Source organism: Oncorhynchus nerka, linkage group LG24 (genome assembly GCF_034236695.1).
Source record: "Oncorhynchus nerka isolate Pitt River linkage group LG24, Oner_Uvic_2.0, whole genome shotgun sequence".
In the NCBI taxonomy this organism is placed as follows: domain Eukaryota; kingdom Metazoa; phylum Chordata; class Actinopteri; order Salmoniformes; family Salmonidae; genus Oncorhynchus; species Oncorhynchus nerka.
In genome coordinates this window covers 81,102,986-81,117,642 of record NC_088419.1, presented here as the reverse complement: position 1 = coordinate 81,117,642, position 14,657 = coordinate 81,102,986, and the positions used below count along the sequence as shown (strand labels likewise).

Genomic DNA, 14,657 nt, shown 5'->3' with positions numbered 1-14,657 from the left:
TCCCCATTCCCACTCTATACAGCCTCCTCTCTGTCTGTCCCCATTCCCACTCTATACAACCCTCCTCTCTGTCTGTCCCCATTCCCACTCTATACAACCCTCCTCTCTGTCTGTCCCCATTCCCACTCTATACAACCCTCCTCTCTGTCTGTCCCCATTCCCACTCTATACAACCCTCCTCTCTGTCTGTCCCCATTCCCACTCTATACAACCCACCTCTCTGTCTGTCCCCATTCCCACTCTATACAACCATCCTCTCTGTCTGTCCCCATTCTCACTCTATACAACCCTCCTATCTGTCTGTCCCCATTCCCACTCTATACAACCCTCCTCTCTGTCTGTCCCCATTCTCACTCTATACAACCCTCCTCTCTGTCTGTCCCCATTCTCACTCTATACAACCCTCCTCTCTGTCTGTCCCCATTCCCACTCTATACAGCCATCCTCTCTGTCTGTCCCCATTCTCACTCTATACAACCCTCCTCTCTGTCTGTCCCCATTCTCACTCTATACAACCCTCCTCTCTGTCTGTCCCCATTCTCACTCTATACAACCCTCCTCTCTGTCTGTCCCCATTCCCACTCTATACAGCCATCCTCTCTGTCTGTCCCCATTCTCACTCTATACAACCATCCTCTCTGTCTGTCCCCATTCCCACTCTATACAGCCTCCTCTCTGTCTGACCCCATTCCCACTCTATACAACCCTCCTCTCTGTCTGTCCCCATTCCCACTCTATACAGCCATCCTCTCTGTCTGTCCCCATTCCCACTCTATACAGCCATCCTCTCTGTCTGTCCCCATTCCCACTCTATACAACCCTCCTCTCTGTCTGTCCCCATTCTCACTCTATACAGCCATCCTCTCTGTCTGTCCCCATTCCCACTCTATACAACCCTCCTCTCTGTCTGTCCCCATTCCCACTCTATACAACCCTCCTCTCTGTCTGTCCCCATTCCCACTCTATACAACCTTCCTCTCTGTCTCTCCCCATTCCCACTCTATACAACCCTCCTCTCTGTCTGTCCCCATTCCCACTCTATACAGCCATCCTCTCTGTCTGTCCCCATTCCCACTCTATACAACCCTCCTCTCTGTCTGTCCCCATTCTCACTCTATACAGCCTCCTCTCTGTCTGTCCCCATTCCCACTCTATACAACCCTCCTCTCTGTCTGTCCCCATTCCCACTCTATACAACCCTCCTCTCTGTCTGTCCCCATTCCCACTCTATACAGCCATCCTCTCTGTCTGTCCCCATTCTCACTCTATACAACCCTCCTCTCAGTCTGTCCCCATTCTCACTCTATACAACCCTCCTCTCTGCCTGTCCCCATTCTCACTCTATACAACCCTCCTCTCTGTCTGACCCCATTCCCACTCTATACAACCCTCCTCTCTGTCTGTCCCCATTCTCACTCTATACCGCCATCCTCTCTGTCTGTCCCCATTCCCACTCTATACAGCCATCCTCTCTGTCTGTCCCCATTCCCACTCTATACAGCCATCCTCTCTGTCTGTCCCCATTCCCACTCTATACAGCCATCCTCTCTGTCTGTCCCCATTCCCACTCTATACAGCCATCCTCTCTGTCTGACCCCATTCCCACTCTATACAGCCATCCTCTCTGTCTGACCCCATTCCCACTCTATACAGCCATCCTCTCTGTCTGACCCCATTCCCACTCTATACAGCCATCCTCTCTGTCTGACCCCATTCCCACTCTATACAACCCTCCTCTCTGTCTGTCCCCATTCTCACTCTATACAACCATCCTCTCTGTCTGACCCCATTCCCACTCTATACAGCCATCCTCTCTGTCTGACCCCATTCCCACTCTATACAACCCTCCTCTCTGTCTGTCCCCATTCCCACTCTATACAGCCATCCTCTCTGTCTGTCCCCATTCCCACTCTATACAACCCTCCTCTCTGTCTGTCCCCATTCTCACTCTATACAACCATCCTCTCTGTCTGACCCATTCCCACTCTATACAGCCATCCTCTCTGTCTGACCCCATTCCCACTCTATACAGCCCTCCTCTCTGTCTGTCCCCATTCTCACTCTATACAGCCCCCCTCTCTGTCTGTCCCCATTCCCACTCTATACAGCCATCCTCTCTGTCTGACCCCATTCCCACTCTATACAACCATCCTCTCTGTCTGTCCCCATTCCCACTCTATACAGCCATCCTCTCTGTCTGACCCCATTCCCACTCTATACAGCCCCCCTCTCAGACTTGAGTTCTTCAGTCTACCGCTAACATGCTCCAGATGTGGCCCGTGTCTGTCAAACAAACCCCTTGTTGAATATCTAAGACATGATGGGGAAAGATAGAAAATAGACTGTGAAGAAAGAGACAAGAAATGTAGCCACCAAAACACATCTAAGTACAGTACATGTCTTGTACAATGGTTAAATACATCTAAGTACAGTACATGTCTTGTACAATGGTTAAATACATCTAAGTACAGTACATGTCTTGTACAATGGTTAAACACATCTAAGTACAGTACATGTCTTGTACAATGGTTAAACACATCTAAGTACAGTACATGTCTTGTACAATGGTTAAACACATCTAAGTACAGTACATGTCTTGTACAATGGTTAAACACATCTAAGTACAGTACATGTCTTGTACAATGGTTAAATACATCTAATGGTTAAATACATCAGTACACATGTCTTGTACAATGGTTAAATACATCTAAGTACAGTACATGTCTTGTACAATGGTTAAATACATCTAAGTACAGTACATGTCTTGTACAATGGTTAAATACATCTAAGTACAGTACATGTCTTGTACAATGGTTAAATACATCTTTTTATAAGATTGAAATACATACTGCAAATTTGCCTCCTACAACGTAAGACAACCACAGTGACCACACTGGGTTTAGCAAACTAGGGACATGTTTTCACCAGCCTCTAACTACCCTTTCCAGGATGCACTGGGGTCAAGAGACGCTGCTCCTCTCCTCGGCATAGACTCTGGCGCTGGGCCAAACCTCAGCCCTTTATCCAGATGACTGATCTGGAAGGGATTTTTCTCCATGATTTTTCTGATATTTACATTAGCCAGTGTTCTCTTCGTTAGCAAGAGGTCCACAAGTGTCTGGCGAAGGTCAGTGGGATGTTAGATCGCTCATCCAGCTGGACTAGAACTCTGCTGCCGCAGGCCTGCTACACAGAGCTGGGTGGCAGAACACTGTGTACAATTACATTGTTTGCTAAGAGTCCCGAAAAATAGAACCGAGCATGAAAAAATGTCCTTTCATTACTCAGCCCCCTGGTTTTGGAATTCCCTCCAAGCCAATTTACATATAGATAAACAGGTGGTTCAGATATGTAGTTGTTTCTAGTTGTCATCTGATGCCTCTAGTTTGTGTTGTGTTTTGTAAGGAAGCATGTTGTTTTACTTCACACACATCCACTGTTAGTTTGCTGTTGTGTTTTGTAAGGAAGCATGTTGTTTTACTTCACACACATCCACTGTTAGTTTGCTGTTGTGTTTTGTACGGAAGCATGTTGTTTTACTTCACACACATCCACTGTTAGAATAGAATCAGCCCAGAATAAATGGATGGATTCATCAGTATCCTGTATAGGATTGGTTGGGATAACACACAACAGTAAGGTAAATAGCGTACATGGATACTAGAGTGTACTGTATAGAATTGGTTGGGATAACACACAACAGTAAGGTAAATAGCGTACATGGATACTAGAGTGTACTGTATAGGATTGGTTGGGATAACACACAACAGTAAGGTAAATAGCGTACATGGATACTAGAGTGTACTGTATAGGATTGGTTGGGATAACACACAACAGTAAGGTAAATAGCGTACATGGATACTAGAGTGTACTGTATAGGATTGGTTGGGATAACACACAACATTAAGGTAAATAGTGTACATGGGATACTAGAGTGATACTGTAAATAGTGTAGGATTGGTTAGGGATAACACACAACAGTAAGGTAAATAGTGTACATGGATACTAGAGTGTACTGTATAGGATTGGTTGGGATAACACACAACAGTAAGGTAAATAGTGTACATGGATACTAGAGTGTACTGTATAGGATTGGTTGGGATAACACACAACAGTAAGGTAATGGATAGAGTGTACTGTATAGGATTGGTTGGATAACACACAACATTAAGGTAAATAGTGTACATGGATACTAGAGTGTACTGTATAGGATTGGTTGGGATAACACACAACAGTAAGGTAAATAGCGTACATGGATACTAGAGTGTACTGTATAGGATTGGTTGGGATAACACACAACAGTAAGGTAAATAGCGTACATGGATACTAGAGTGTACTGTATAGCATTGGCTGGGATAACACACAACAGTAAGGTAAATAGCGTACATGGATACTAGAGTGTACTGTATAGGATTGGTTGGGATAACACACAACAGTAAGGTAAATAGTGTACATGGATACTAGAGTGTACTGTATAGCATTGGTTGGGATAACACACAACAGTAAGGTAAATAGCGTACATGGATACTAGAGTGTACTGTATAGGATTGGTTGGGATAACTCACAACATTAAGGTAAATAGTGTACATGGATACTAGAGTGTACTGTATAGGATTGGTTGGGATAACACACAACAGTAAGGTAAATAGCGTACATGGATACTAGAGTGTACTGTATAGGATTGGTTGGGATAACACACAACATTAAGGTAAATAGCGTACATGGATACTAGAGTGTACTGTATAGGATTGGTTGGGATAACACACAACATTAAGGTAAATAGTGTACATGGATACTAGAGTGTACTGTATAGGATTGGTTGGGATAACACACAACAGTAAGGTAAATAGCGTACATGGATACTAGAGTGTACTGTATAGGATTGGTTGGGATAACACACAACAGTAAGGTAAATAGCGTACATGGATACTAGAGTGTACTGTATAGGATTGGTTGGGATAACACACAACAGTAAGGTAAATAGCGTACATGGATACTAGAGTGTACTGTATAGGATTGGTTGGGATAACACACAACAGTAAGGTAAATAGCGTACATGGATACTAGAGTGTACTGTATAGCATTGGCTGGGATAACACACAACAGTAAGGTAAATAGCGTACATGGATACTAGAGTGTACTGTATAGGATTGGTTGGGATAACACACAACAGTAAGGTAAATAGCGTACATGGATACTAGAGTGTACTGTATAGGATTGGTTGGGATAACACACAACAGTAAGGTAAATAGCGTACATGGATACTAGAGTGTACTGTATAGGATTGGTTGGGATAACACACAACATTAAGGTAAATAGCGTACATGGATACTAGAGTGTACTGTATAGGATTGGTTGGGATAACACACAACATTAAGGTAAATAGCGTACATGGATACTAGAGTGTACTGTATAGGATTGGTTGGGATAACACACAACAGTAAGGTAAATAGTGTACATGGATACTAGAGTGTACTGTATAGGATTGGTTGGGATAACACACAACAGTAAGGTAAATAGCGTACATGGATACTAGAGTGTACTGTATAGGATTGGTTGGGATAACACACAACAGTAAGGTAAATAGCGTACATGGATACTAGAGTGTACTGTATAGGAAGCAAACAAAGGTCCCGTACTGCTGCTGGACAAAACGTATACTATAGTTCATGAAATGAGAGACACACACGCTGAATATGGCCCCCAAATACTATACCATGTGTGACCTCATTTTGTTACCTACAGCAGTAAATAGCCCAAGACTAAGGCTTGTGAATACTGGGAAAGGAATGTATGTTTTCATTGCCTTGTTCATACAACACGAAATTAGCATTTTGACATACATTTCATTGCCTCATTACTTTTTTAGTAACATGAAACATTGCATGTAATAATTACATTGTTCAGTTTAAGGTGCTCAACTTTCATTGAGGGAATTTCCCCTTGGTTCCTTCATGTCATTTCCTTTATAAAGCATGTGATGCCACTACTTACCCCATCCTTACATCACCCATACACAGTCTTCTATGACCCCCTGCATTCCTGCTGTCAAAACAGCTTGAAAAGAACTGTCTGATGGGTGGGGATCATGTCTCCCCTCATAGACGTACTTTACCCTGAGGTGTGTATGCTATTGACCACTCTTTCTCTCACTCTCTCGCTCTCACTCTCTCTCCTCTCCCCTTTCTCCCTCTCTTCTATTTCTCTCTCTCTCTCTCTCTCTCTCTCTCTCTCTCTCTCTCTCTCTCTCTCTCTCTCTTTCTCTCACTCTCACCCTCTCTCCTCTCCCCTTTCTCCCTCCCCCTCTCTCTCTTCTCTTTCTATCTCTCCTCTCTCCCATCTCTCTCATCTCTTTCTCTTGCTCTTTCTCTCTCTCACTCTCACTCTCTTGCTCTCTCTCTCCTCTCCCCCTTTCTCCCTCTCTCTCTCTTCTCTTTCTCTCTCTGTCCTCTCTCCCATCTCTCTCATCTCTTTCTATCGCATCTCTTTCCATTTCATCTCTCTCCCATCTGCAGGGTCCAGCAGGCCTGATCGGTACGTCAGGGGGAGCTGGAGATCCTGGTGAAAAGGTAGAGGGGTGTTTATTCTGCCATTAGGCTTTGAGTGGATTAGCCAGACGCTGAGGGCCAGGCAGACAGGCAGACAGGCAGACAGACAGACAGACAGACAGACAGACAGACAGACAGACAGACAAACAGACAGACAGACAGACAGACAGACAGACAGACAGACAGACAGACAGACAGACAGACAGACAGACAGACTTAGACAAACAATGACCACCCTCACATCCATATCATAAACATCACCCAATATCATAAACATCACCCTGCAATTACTGTGCTCCCACTGTCTCATTAGACTTCACTCAACCAACCCTGCATCTCAGTCTCACACATTGAAATGTAACTTGAAATGTAAAATTATCTTTTGAACTTTGTGGCAAAGAAAGCAAATACACACACACCACACACACTCATCTGGGTCATGCTCCTTAAATATGTAAGTCATTTAAGTCTCCATGCTGTATGAGGATAGAGAGACCCCTCTGGGATGTTTCCCAACTAGTTCCTGTGCTTATGACAACACGAAACCCCAATCATCACCCTTCAACCCTCAACTGTCAGAACTCAGCTTCCCCTGCTGCTCCCTGACTGTTGACTTAAATTACTTTACTGAGGTCCTGACTGCTGATTATTGACAGGCGCTCAGCTGGATGCCCCGGTCCAGCTCCCTAGCCTACCCAGAAACACCTTCTCTCTATCCGAACATTGCTCTAAAATGCTTGCTCTCTCAGACAGACCTACAACTCTCTCTTTCCTTTTCTCTCTCTCTCTCTCTCTCCTCTTTCTCTCTCTCTCTCTCTCTCTTCTTCTTCTCTCTCTCTCTCTCTCTCTCTCCCTCTCTATATATCTAACTCTCTCACTCTCTCTCTCTTTATCTAACTCCCTCTCTCTCTCTCGCTCTCTCTCCCTCTCTCTCTCTCTCTCACTCTCTCTATATATCTAACTCCCTCTCTCTCCCTCTCTCTCTCTCTCTCTCTCTCTCTCTCTCTCTCTCTCTCTCACTCTCACTCTCTCTATATATCTAACTCCCTCTCTCTCTCTCTCTCTCTCTCTCTCTCTCACTCTCTCTCTCACTCTCTTTATCTCTCTCACTCTCTCTCTCTCTCAGACAGACCTACACCGTCGTTGCCCCTCCTTATGACTTACATAGAGGAAAGACCCAGTCAGACTGTTAGAGACTAGAGGAGAGACCCAGTCAGACTGTTAGATACTAGAGGAGAGACCCAGTCAGACTGTTAGATACTAGAGGAGAGCCAGTCAGACTGTTAGATACTAGAGGAGAGACCCAGTCAGACTGTTAGATACTAGAGGAGAGACCCAGTCAGACTCTTAGATACTAGAGGAGAGACCCAGTCAGATTGTTACATACTAGAGGAGAGACCCAGTCAGACTGTTAGATACTAGAGGAGAGACCCAGTCAGGCTGTTAGATACTAGAGGAGAGACCCAGTCAGACTGTTAGATACTAGAGGAGAGACCCAGTCAGGCTGTTAGATACTAGAGGAGAGACCCAGTTAGACTGTTAGATACTAGAGGAGAGACCCAGTCAGGCTGTTAGATACTAGAGGAGAGACCCAGTTAGACTGTTAGATACTAGAGGAGAGACCCAGTCAGACTGTTAGATACTAGAGGAGAGACCCAGTCAGGCTGTTAGATACTAGAGGAGAGACCCAGTCAGACTGTTAGATACTAGAGACCCAGTCAGGCTGTTAGATACTAGAGGAGAGACCCAGTTAGACTGTTAGATACTAGAGGAGAGACCCAGTCAGGCTCATCCATCCACAACTTTCAGAGTTTTACTGTAACAAGCTGGCCAGTCCTGTTACATAGTGTGAGTGGGGGGGATTTTACTATAGACAGACATTAGTATCCACTTTAAATGGCCACTCTGTGATATGTACAGCTCTCACTCTAGCCTGTACTGTGTTGTAGGGGCTCTCATATTACCTCATGTCCTGTGGAGCCGATAGGTTTGATGTTTGGATGTATGGAGGTGCAGGTCGGTGGTGGTACAGCGGTTAACGATCCTTCTCCTGTGCTTGTGTTTCCCAGGGTGACCGTGGTCCTGCAGGTCCGTTGGGTCCTCCTGGGGAGATGGGGTCCAGGGTAAGTACAGAACTAAGTACACAATGTCTATATGCACCACTTAGAGAGAGTGTCTGGAAGCATTACACTGGTGGCATGTTGGCAGCTCAGTCCCTGCCTCCCAGGGATTTGGGGGCATTCAACAGCACTTTTTGTTATCTTAGTTTCTGTATTTTCTTTGTTTGATCAACTGTAACTCTGAACCTCAAGGCAGTATCTAAAAATGATGTAACTACTATATGGCTCTGTCCCATGCTATTTCCTCTTTAGCGTTTGGGATACCTATCTTAGAGTTCTGTACACTATCCTCCTATGTTCTCTTCCCCTGTCTGTCTGTGAATGTTCTTCTGTAGTCTTGGCCTGTGTCCCTCTCTCTCTGTGTCTGTCTGTGAATGTTCTTCTGTAGTCTTGGCCTGTGTCCCTCTCTCTCTGTGTCTGTCTGTGAATGTTCTTCTGTAGTCTTGGCCTGTGTCCCTCTCTCTCTGTGTCTGTCTGTGAATGTTATTCTGTAGTCTTGGCCTGTGTCCCTCTCTCTCTCTGTGTCTGTCTGGTGAATGTTCTTCTGTAGTCTTGACCTGTGTCCCTCTCTCTCTGTGTCTGTCTGTGAATGTTCTTCTGTAGTCTTGGCCTGTGTCCCTCTCTCTCTGTATCTGTCTGTGAATGTTCTTCTGTAGTCTTGGCCTGTGTCCCTCTCTCTCTGTGTCTGTCTGTGAATGTTCTTCTGTAGTCTTGGCCTGTGTCCCTCTCTCTCTGTGTCTGTCTGTGAATGTTCTTCTGTAGTCTTGGCCTGTGTCCCTCTCTCTCTGTGTCTGTCTGTGAATGTTCTTCTGTAGTCTTGGCCTGTGTCCCTCTCTCTCTGTGTCTGTCTGTGAATGTTCTTCTGTAGTCTTGGCCTGTGTCCCTCTCTCTCTGTGTCTGTCTGTGAATGTTCTTCTGTAGTCTTGGCCTGTGTCCCTCTCTCTCTGTGTCTGTCTGTGAATGTTCTTCTGTAGTCTTGGCCTGTGTCCCTCTCTCTCTGTGTCTGTCTGGTGAATGTTCTTCTGTAGTCTTGACCTGTGTCCCTCTCTCTCTGTGTCTGTCTTGAATGTTCTTCTGTAGTCTTGGCCTGTGTCCTCTCTCTCTGTGTCTGTCTGTGAATGTTCTTCTGTAGTCTTGACCTGTGTTCTCTCTGTGTCTGTCTGTGAATGTTCTTCTGTAGTCTTGGCCTGTGTCCCTCTCTCTCTGTGTCTGTCTGTGAATGTTCTTCTGTAGTCTTGGCCTGTGTCCCTCTCTCTCTGTGTCTGTCTGTGAATGTTCTTCTGTAGTCTTGGCCTGTGTCCCTCTCTCTCTGTGTCTGTCTGTGAATGTTCTTCTGTAGTCTTGGCCTGTGTCCCTCTCTCTCTGTGTCTGTCTGTGAATGTTCTTCTGTAGTCTTGGCCTGTGTCCCTCTCTCTCTGTGTCTGTCTGTGAATGTTCTTCTGTAGTCTTGGCTTGTGTCCTCTCTCTCTGTGTCTGTCTGTGAATGTTCTTCTGTAGTCTTGGCCTGTGTCCTCTCTCTCTGTGTCTGTCTGTGAATGTTCTTCTGTAGTCTTGGCCTGTGTCCCTCTCTCTCTGTATCTGTCTGTGAATGTTCTTCTGTAGTCTTGGCCTGTGTCCCTCTCTCTCTGTGTCTGTCTGTGAATGTTCTTCTGTAGTCTTGGCCTGTGTCCCTCTCTCTCTGTGTCTGTCTGTGAATGGTATTCTGTAGTCTTGACCTGTGTACCTCTCTCTCTGTGTCTGTGAATGCTCTTTTATAGCCTTGACCTGTGTCTCTCCCCCTCGCTCTCTCTCCCTGTGGTTAAGCCCTGCCTGTGTCTGTGAGCATTCTAGTGTAGCAGAGCTTTGTGAGCACTGCAGTGTTCTGTGGAGTGTCTGGAGACAGAGGGAGACTGGTTGATGTTCCTTGCTGGCTTAGGGCCTGTGGACAGACAGCTCCAGGTTTGTGTCTTTGGTCACCAGCCCTGAGCTTCTGGCTGGCTGGCTGGCTCCCTGGCTGATCGTCTGGCTGCTGACTGGCTGCTTGTCTCCTTGGCTGGCTGGCTGGCTGGATGGCTGGCTGGCTGCCTGTCTCCTTGGCTGCCTCGCTGGCTGGCTGTCTAACTGGTTGACTTGCTGGCTGTCTGGCTGACAGGTTGGCTGGCTGGTTGGCTGACTGGATGGTTGGCTGGCAGGCTGCAACCAGTCAGTGGGATGAGTGATGGTGGCCCTGGCCAAACCTTCCTGTCCTGTAACAGCCACACTGCAGACAAGCAAAACCACAAAGTCAAAGGCTTCAGGAATAATTCAGTGTTGATGTCAGGGTCCTTGTAAAATATAGTTTTATTTTGGAATGATTGCATAACAGGGATGGAGTTTCAGTTGAATGATTTTATTTGAGTTAACCGTTAGCATAGATTGGCTGTACAGAGGGAGAGTTGCATACACACACTGCTCCCTGTACTAACCAGAAACCTTGGCTGTGTTCCTCTCTCTTGTTCTCTGGCATTAGTTCGAGCTCAGTACGCTGAAGGAGAGACTCTTCTCAATCAACCAATCAATCAATCAACAGTCACATTAATGGTTACATGCCCAGACAAGGAAATTGCCCAAGTCTCCTACAATTAACAGCTTACTTTACTTTGCAAAATGTACTTTACTTTCCTCACTAATTGTTTGTCCTTTCTTCTGGTTTCTGTTTTGGTCCAAGGGGTATCCAGGCCTTCCAGGCGGACCCGGCGATGTAGGTCTGCAAGGCCCCTTTGTAAGTCTTCAGCAATGAAACTTTGTTGTGAAATATGTCTGACGTTCTATCCCACTCATATAATGTTAGGATAGCATTTTCTCTCTATCTCTATCTCCCTCTCTCAATTCAATTCAAGGGCTTTATTGGCATGGGAAACATGTGTTAACATTGCCAAAGCAAGTGAGGTAGATAATATATAAAGTGAATATATAAAGTGAAATCTCTGTCCCTCTCTCTCTCTTCCTCTATCGCTCCCTCTCTCTCCTCTCTCTAAATGAACATAAATATAGGTTGTATTTACAACGGTGTTTGTTCTTCACTGGTTGCCCTTTTCATGTGGCAACAGGTCACAAATCTTGCTGCTGTGGTGGCACACTGTGGAATTTCACCCAATAGATATGGGAGTTTATCAAAATTGGATTTGTTTTCAAAATCTTTGTGGGTCTGTGTAATCTGAGGGAAATATGTGTCTCTAATATGGTCATACATTGGACAGGAGGTTAGGAAGTGCAGCTCAGTGTTCACCTCATTCTGTGGGCAGTGTGCACATAGCCTGTCTTCTCTTGAGAGCCATGTCTGCCTACGGCAGCCTCTCTCAATGGCAAGGCTATGCTCACTGAGTCTGTACATATGGGTGAATGGGTGTGGAGTCTGTAACGCTCAATGAGTGAATGGGTGTGGAGTCTGTAACGCTCAATGAGTGAATGGGTGTGGAGTCTGTAACGCTCAATGAGTGAATGGGTGTGGAGTCTGTACCGCTCAATGAGTGAATGGGTGTGGAGTCTGTAACGCTCAATGAGTGAATGGGTGTGGAGTCTGTAACGCTCAATGAGTGAATGGGTGTGGAGTCTGTAACGCTCAATGAGTGAATGGGTGTGGAGTCTGTACCGCTCAATGAGTGAATGGGTGTGGAGTCTAACGCTCAATGAGTGAATGGGTGTGGAGTCTGTACCGCTCAATGAGTGAATGGGTGTGGAGTCTGTAACGCTCAATGAGTGAATGGGTGTGGAGTCTGTAACGCTCAATGAGTGAATGGGTGTGGAGTCTGTAACGCTCAATGAGTGAATGGGTGTGGAGTCTGTAACGCTCAATGAGTGAATGGGTGTGGAGTCTGTACCGCTCAATGAGTGAATGGGTGTGGAGTCTGTAACGCTCAATGAGTGAATGGGTGTGGAGTCTGTAACGCTCAATGAGTGAATGGGTGTGGAGTCTGTACCGCTCAATGAGTGCATGGGTGTGGAGTCTGTACCGCTCAATGAGTGAATGGGTGTGGAGTCTGTACCGCTCAATGAGTGCATGGGTGTGGAGTCTGTACCGCTCAATGAGTGAATGCTCAATGGTGTGGAGTCTGTAACGCTCAATGAGTGAATGGGTGTGGAGTCTGTACCGCTCAATGAGTGAATGGGTGTGGAGTCTGTAACGCTCAATGAGTGAATGGGTGTGGAGTCTGTAACGCTCAATGAGTGAATGGGTGTGGAGTCTGTACCGCTCAATGAGTGAATGGGTGTGGAGTCTGTAACGCTCAATGAGTGAATGGGTGTGGAGTCTGTGGAACGCTCAATGAGTGAATGGGTGTGTGGAGTCTGTACCGCTCAATGAGTGAATGGGTGTGGAGTCTGTACCGCTCAATGAGTGAATGGTGAATGTGTGGAGTCTAACGCTCAATGAGTGAATGGGTGTGGAGTCTGTACCGCTCAATGAGTGAATGGGTGTGGAGTCTCAATGAGTGAACGTCTCAATGAGTGAATGGGTCTGTACCGCTCAATGAGTGAATGGGTCTGGAGTCTACGCTCAATGAGTCAATGAGTGAATGAGTGGTGTGGAGTCTGTACCGCTCAATGAGTGAATGGGTGTGGAGTCTGTAACGCTCAATGAGTGAATGGGTGTGGAGTCTGTAACGCTCAATGAGTGAATGGGTGTGGAGTCTGTACCGCTCAATGAGTGAATGGGTGTGGAGTCTGTAACGCTCAATGAGTGAATGGGTGTGGAGTCTGTACCGCTCAATGAGTGAATGGGTGTGGAGTCTGTACCGCTCAATGAGTCAATGAGTCTGTGAATGGGTGTGGAGTCTGTAACGCTCAATGAGTGAATGGGTGTGGAGTCTGTACCGCTCAATGAGTGAATGGGTGTGGAGTCTGTCAATGAGTGAATGGTGTGGAGTCTGTAACGCTCAATGAGTGAATGGGTGTGGAGTCTGTACCGCTCAATGAGTGAATGGGTGTGGAGTCTGTGGAGTCCGCTCAATGAGTGAATGGGTGTGGAGTCTAACGCTCAATGAGTGAATGGGTGTGGAGTCTGTACCGCTCAATGAAGTGAATGGGTGTGGAGTCTGAGTGAAACGCTCAATGGGTGAATGGGTGTGGAGTCTGAGTCTACCGCTCAATGAGTGAATGGGTGTGGGGTGTGGAGTCTGTAACGCTCAATGAAGTGAATGGGTGAATGGAGTCTGTCTGTACCGCTCAATGAGTGAATGGGTGTGGAGTCTGTAACGCTCAATGAGTGAATGGGTGTGGAGTCTGTACCGCTCAATGAGTGAATGGGTGTGGAGTCTAACGCTCAATGAGTGAATGGGTGTGGAGTCTGTACCGCTCAATGAGTGAATGGGTGTGGAGTCTGTAACGCTCAATGAGTGAATGGGTGTGGAGTCTGTACCGCTCAATGAGTGAATGGGTGTGGAGTCTAACGCTCAATGAGTGAATGGGTGTGGAGTCTGTACCGCTCAATGAGTGAATGGGTGTGGAGTCTAACGCTCAATGAGTGAATGGGTGTGGAGTCTGTGAATGGGTGTGGAGTCCGCTCAATGAGTGAATGGGTGTGTAACGCTCAATGAGTGAATCTGTACCGCTCAATGAGTGAATGGGTGTGGAGCTCAATGAGTGAATGGGTGTGGAGTCTGTGAATGGGTGTGGAGTCTGTACCGCTCAATGAGTGAATGGGTGTGGAGTCTGTACCGCTCAATGAGTGAATGGGTGTGGAGTCTGTAACGCTCAATGAGTGAATGGGTGTGGAGTCAGGCGCAGAGAGCAAAGGATGCGGGAATAAACACGCTTTAATGTCCAAAAGCAAAAGAACAAAATAGTATTTACCCAACACAGGCGTAACTATTAAAACAAATAGTACCCTTAGGTAAAATACCAGGACAGCGAGAAAACCCAACAAAACACTAACACCTCTCACAAATACAGAAGAACAAGCTCGCACAAACAGAAGCGGGATAAACGAACTTAAAAAACACCACCCTAACAACCAAACAATGAACAGGTGAAA

The 14,657-nt window shown here is 46.1% G+C and overlaps 1 protein-coding gene across 1 annotated transcript in view; it reads left to right on the top strand.

Annotated features, from left to right (window-relative positions):
- The window catches only part of LOC115108771 (collagen alpha-1(XXIV) chain), a 296,583-nt gene that overhangs the window by 152,457 nt on the left and 129,469 nt on the right, over nt 1-14,657 (top strand). The window contains exons 25-27 of the mRNA XM_065009201.1: nt 6,516-6,569; nt 8,618-8,671; nt 11,355-11,408. Coding sequence (XP_064865273.1) covers nt 6,516-6,569; nt 8,618-8,671; nt 11,355-11,408 — 162 coding nt within the window. The remainder of the gene's footprint in view (nt 1-6,515; nt 6,570-8,617; nt 8,672-11,354; nt 11,409-14,657) is intronic.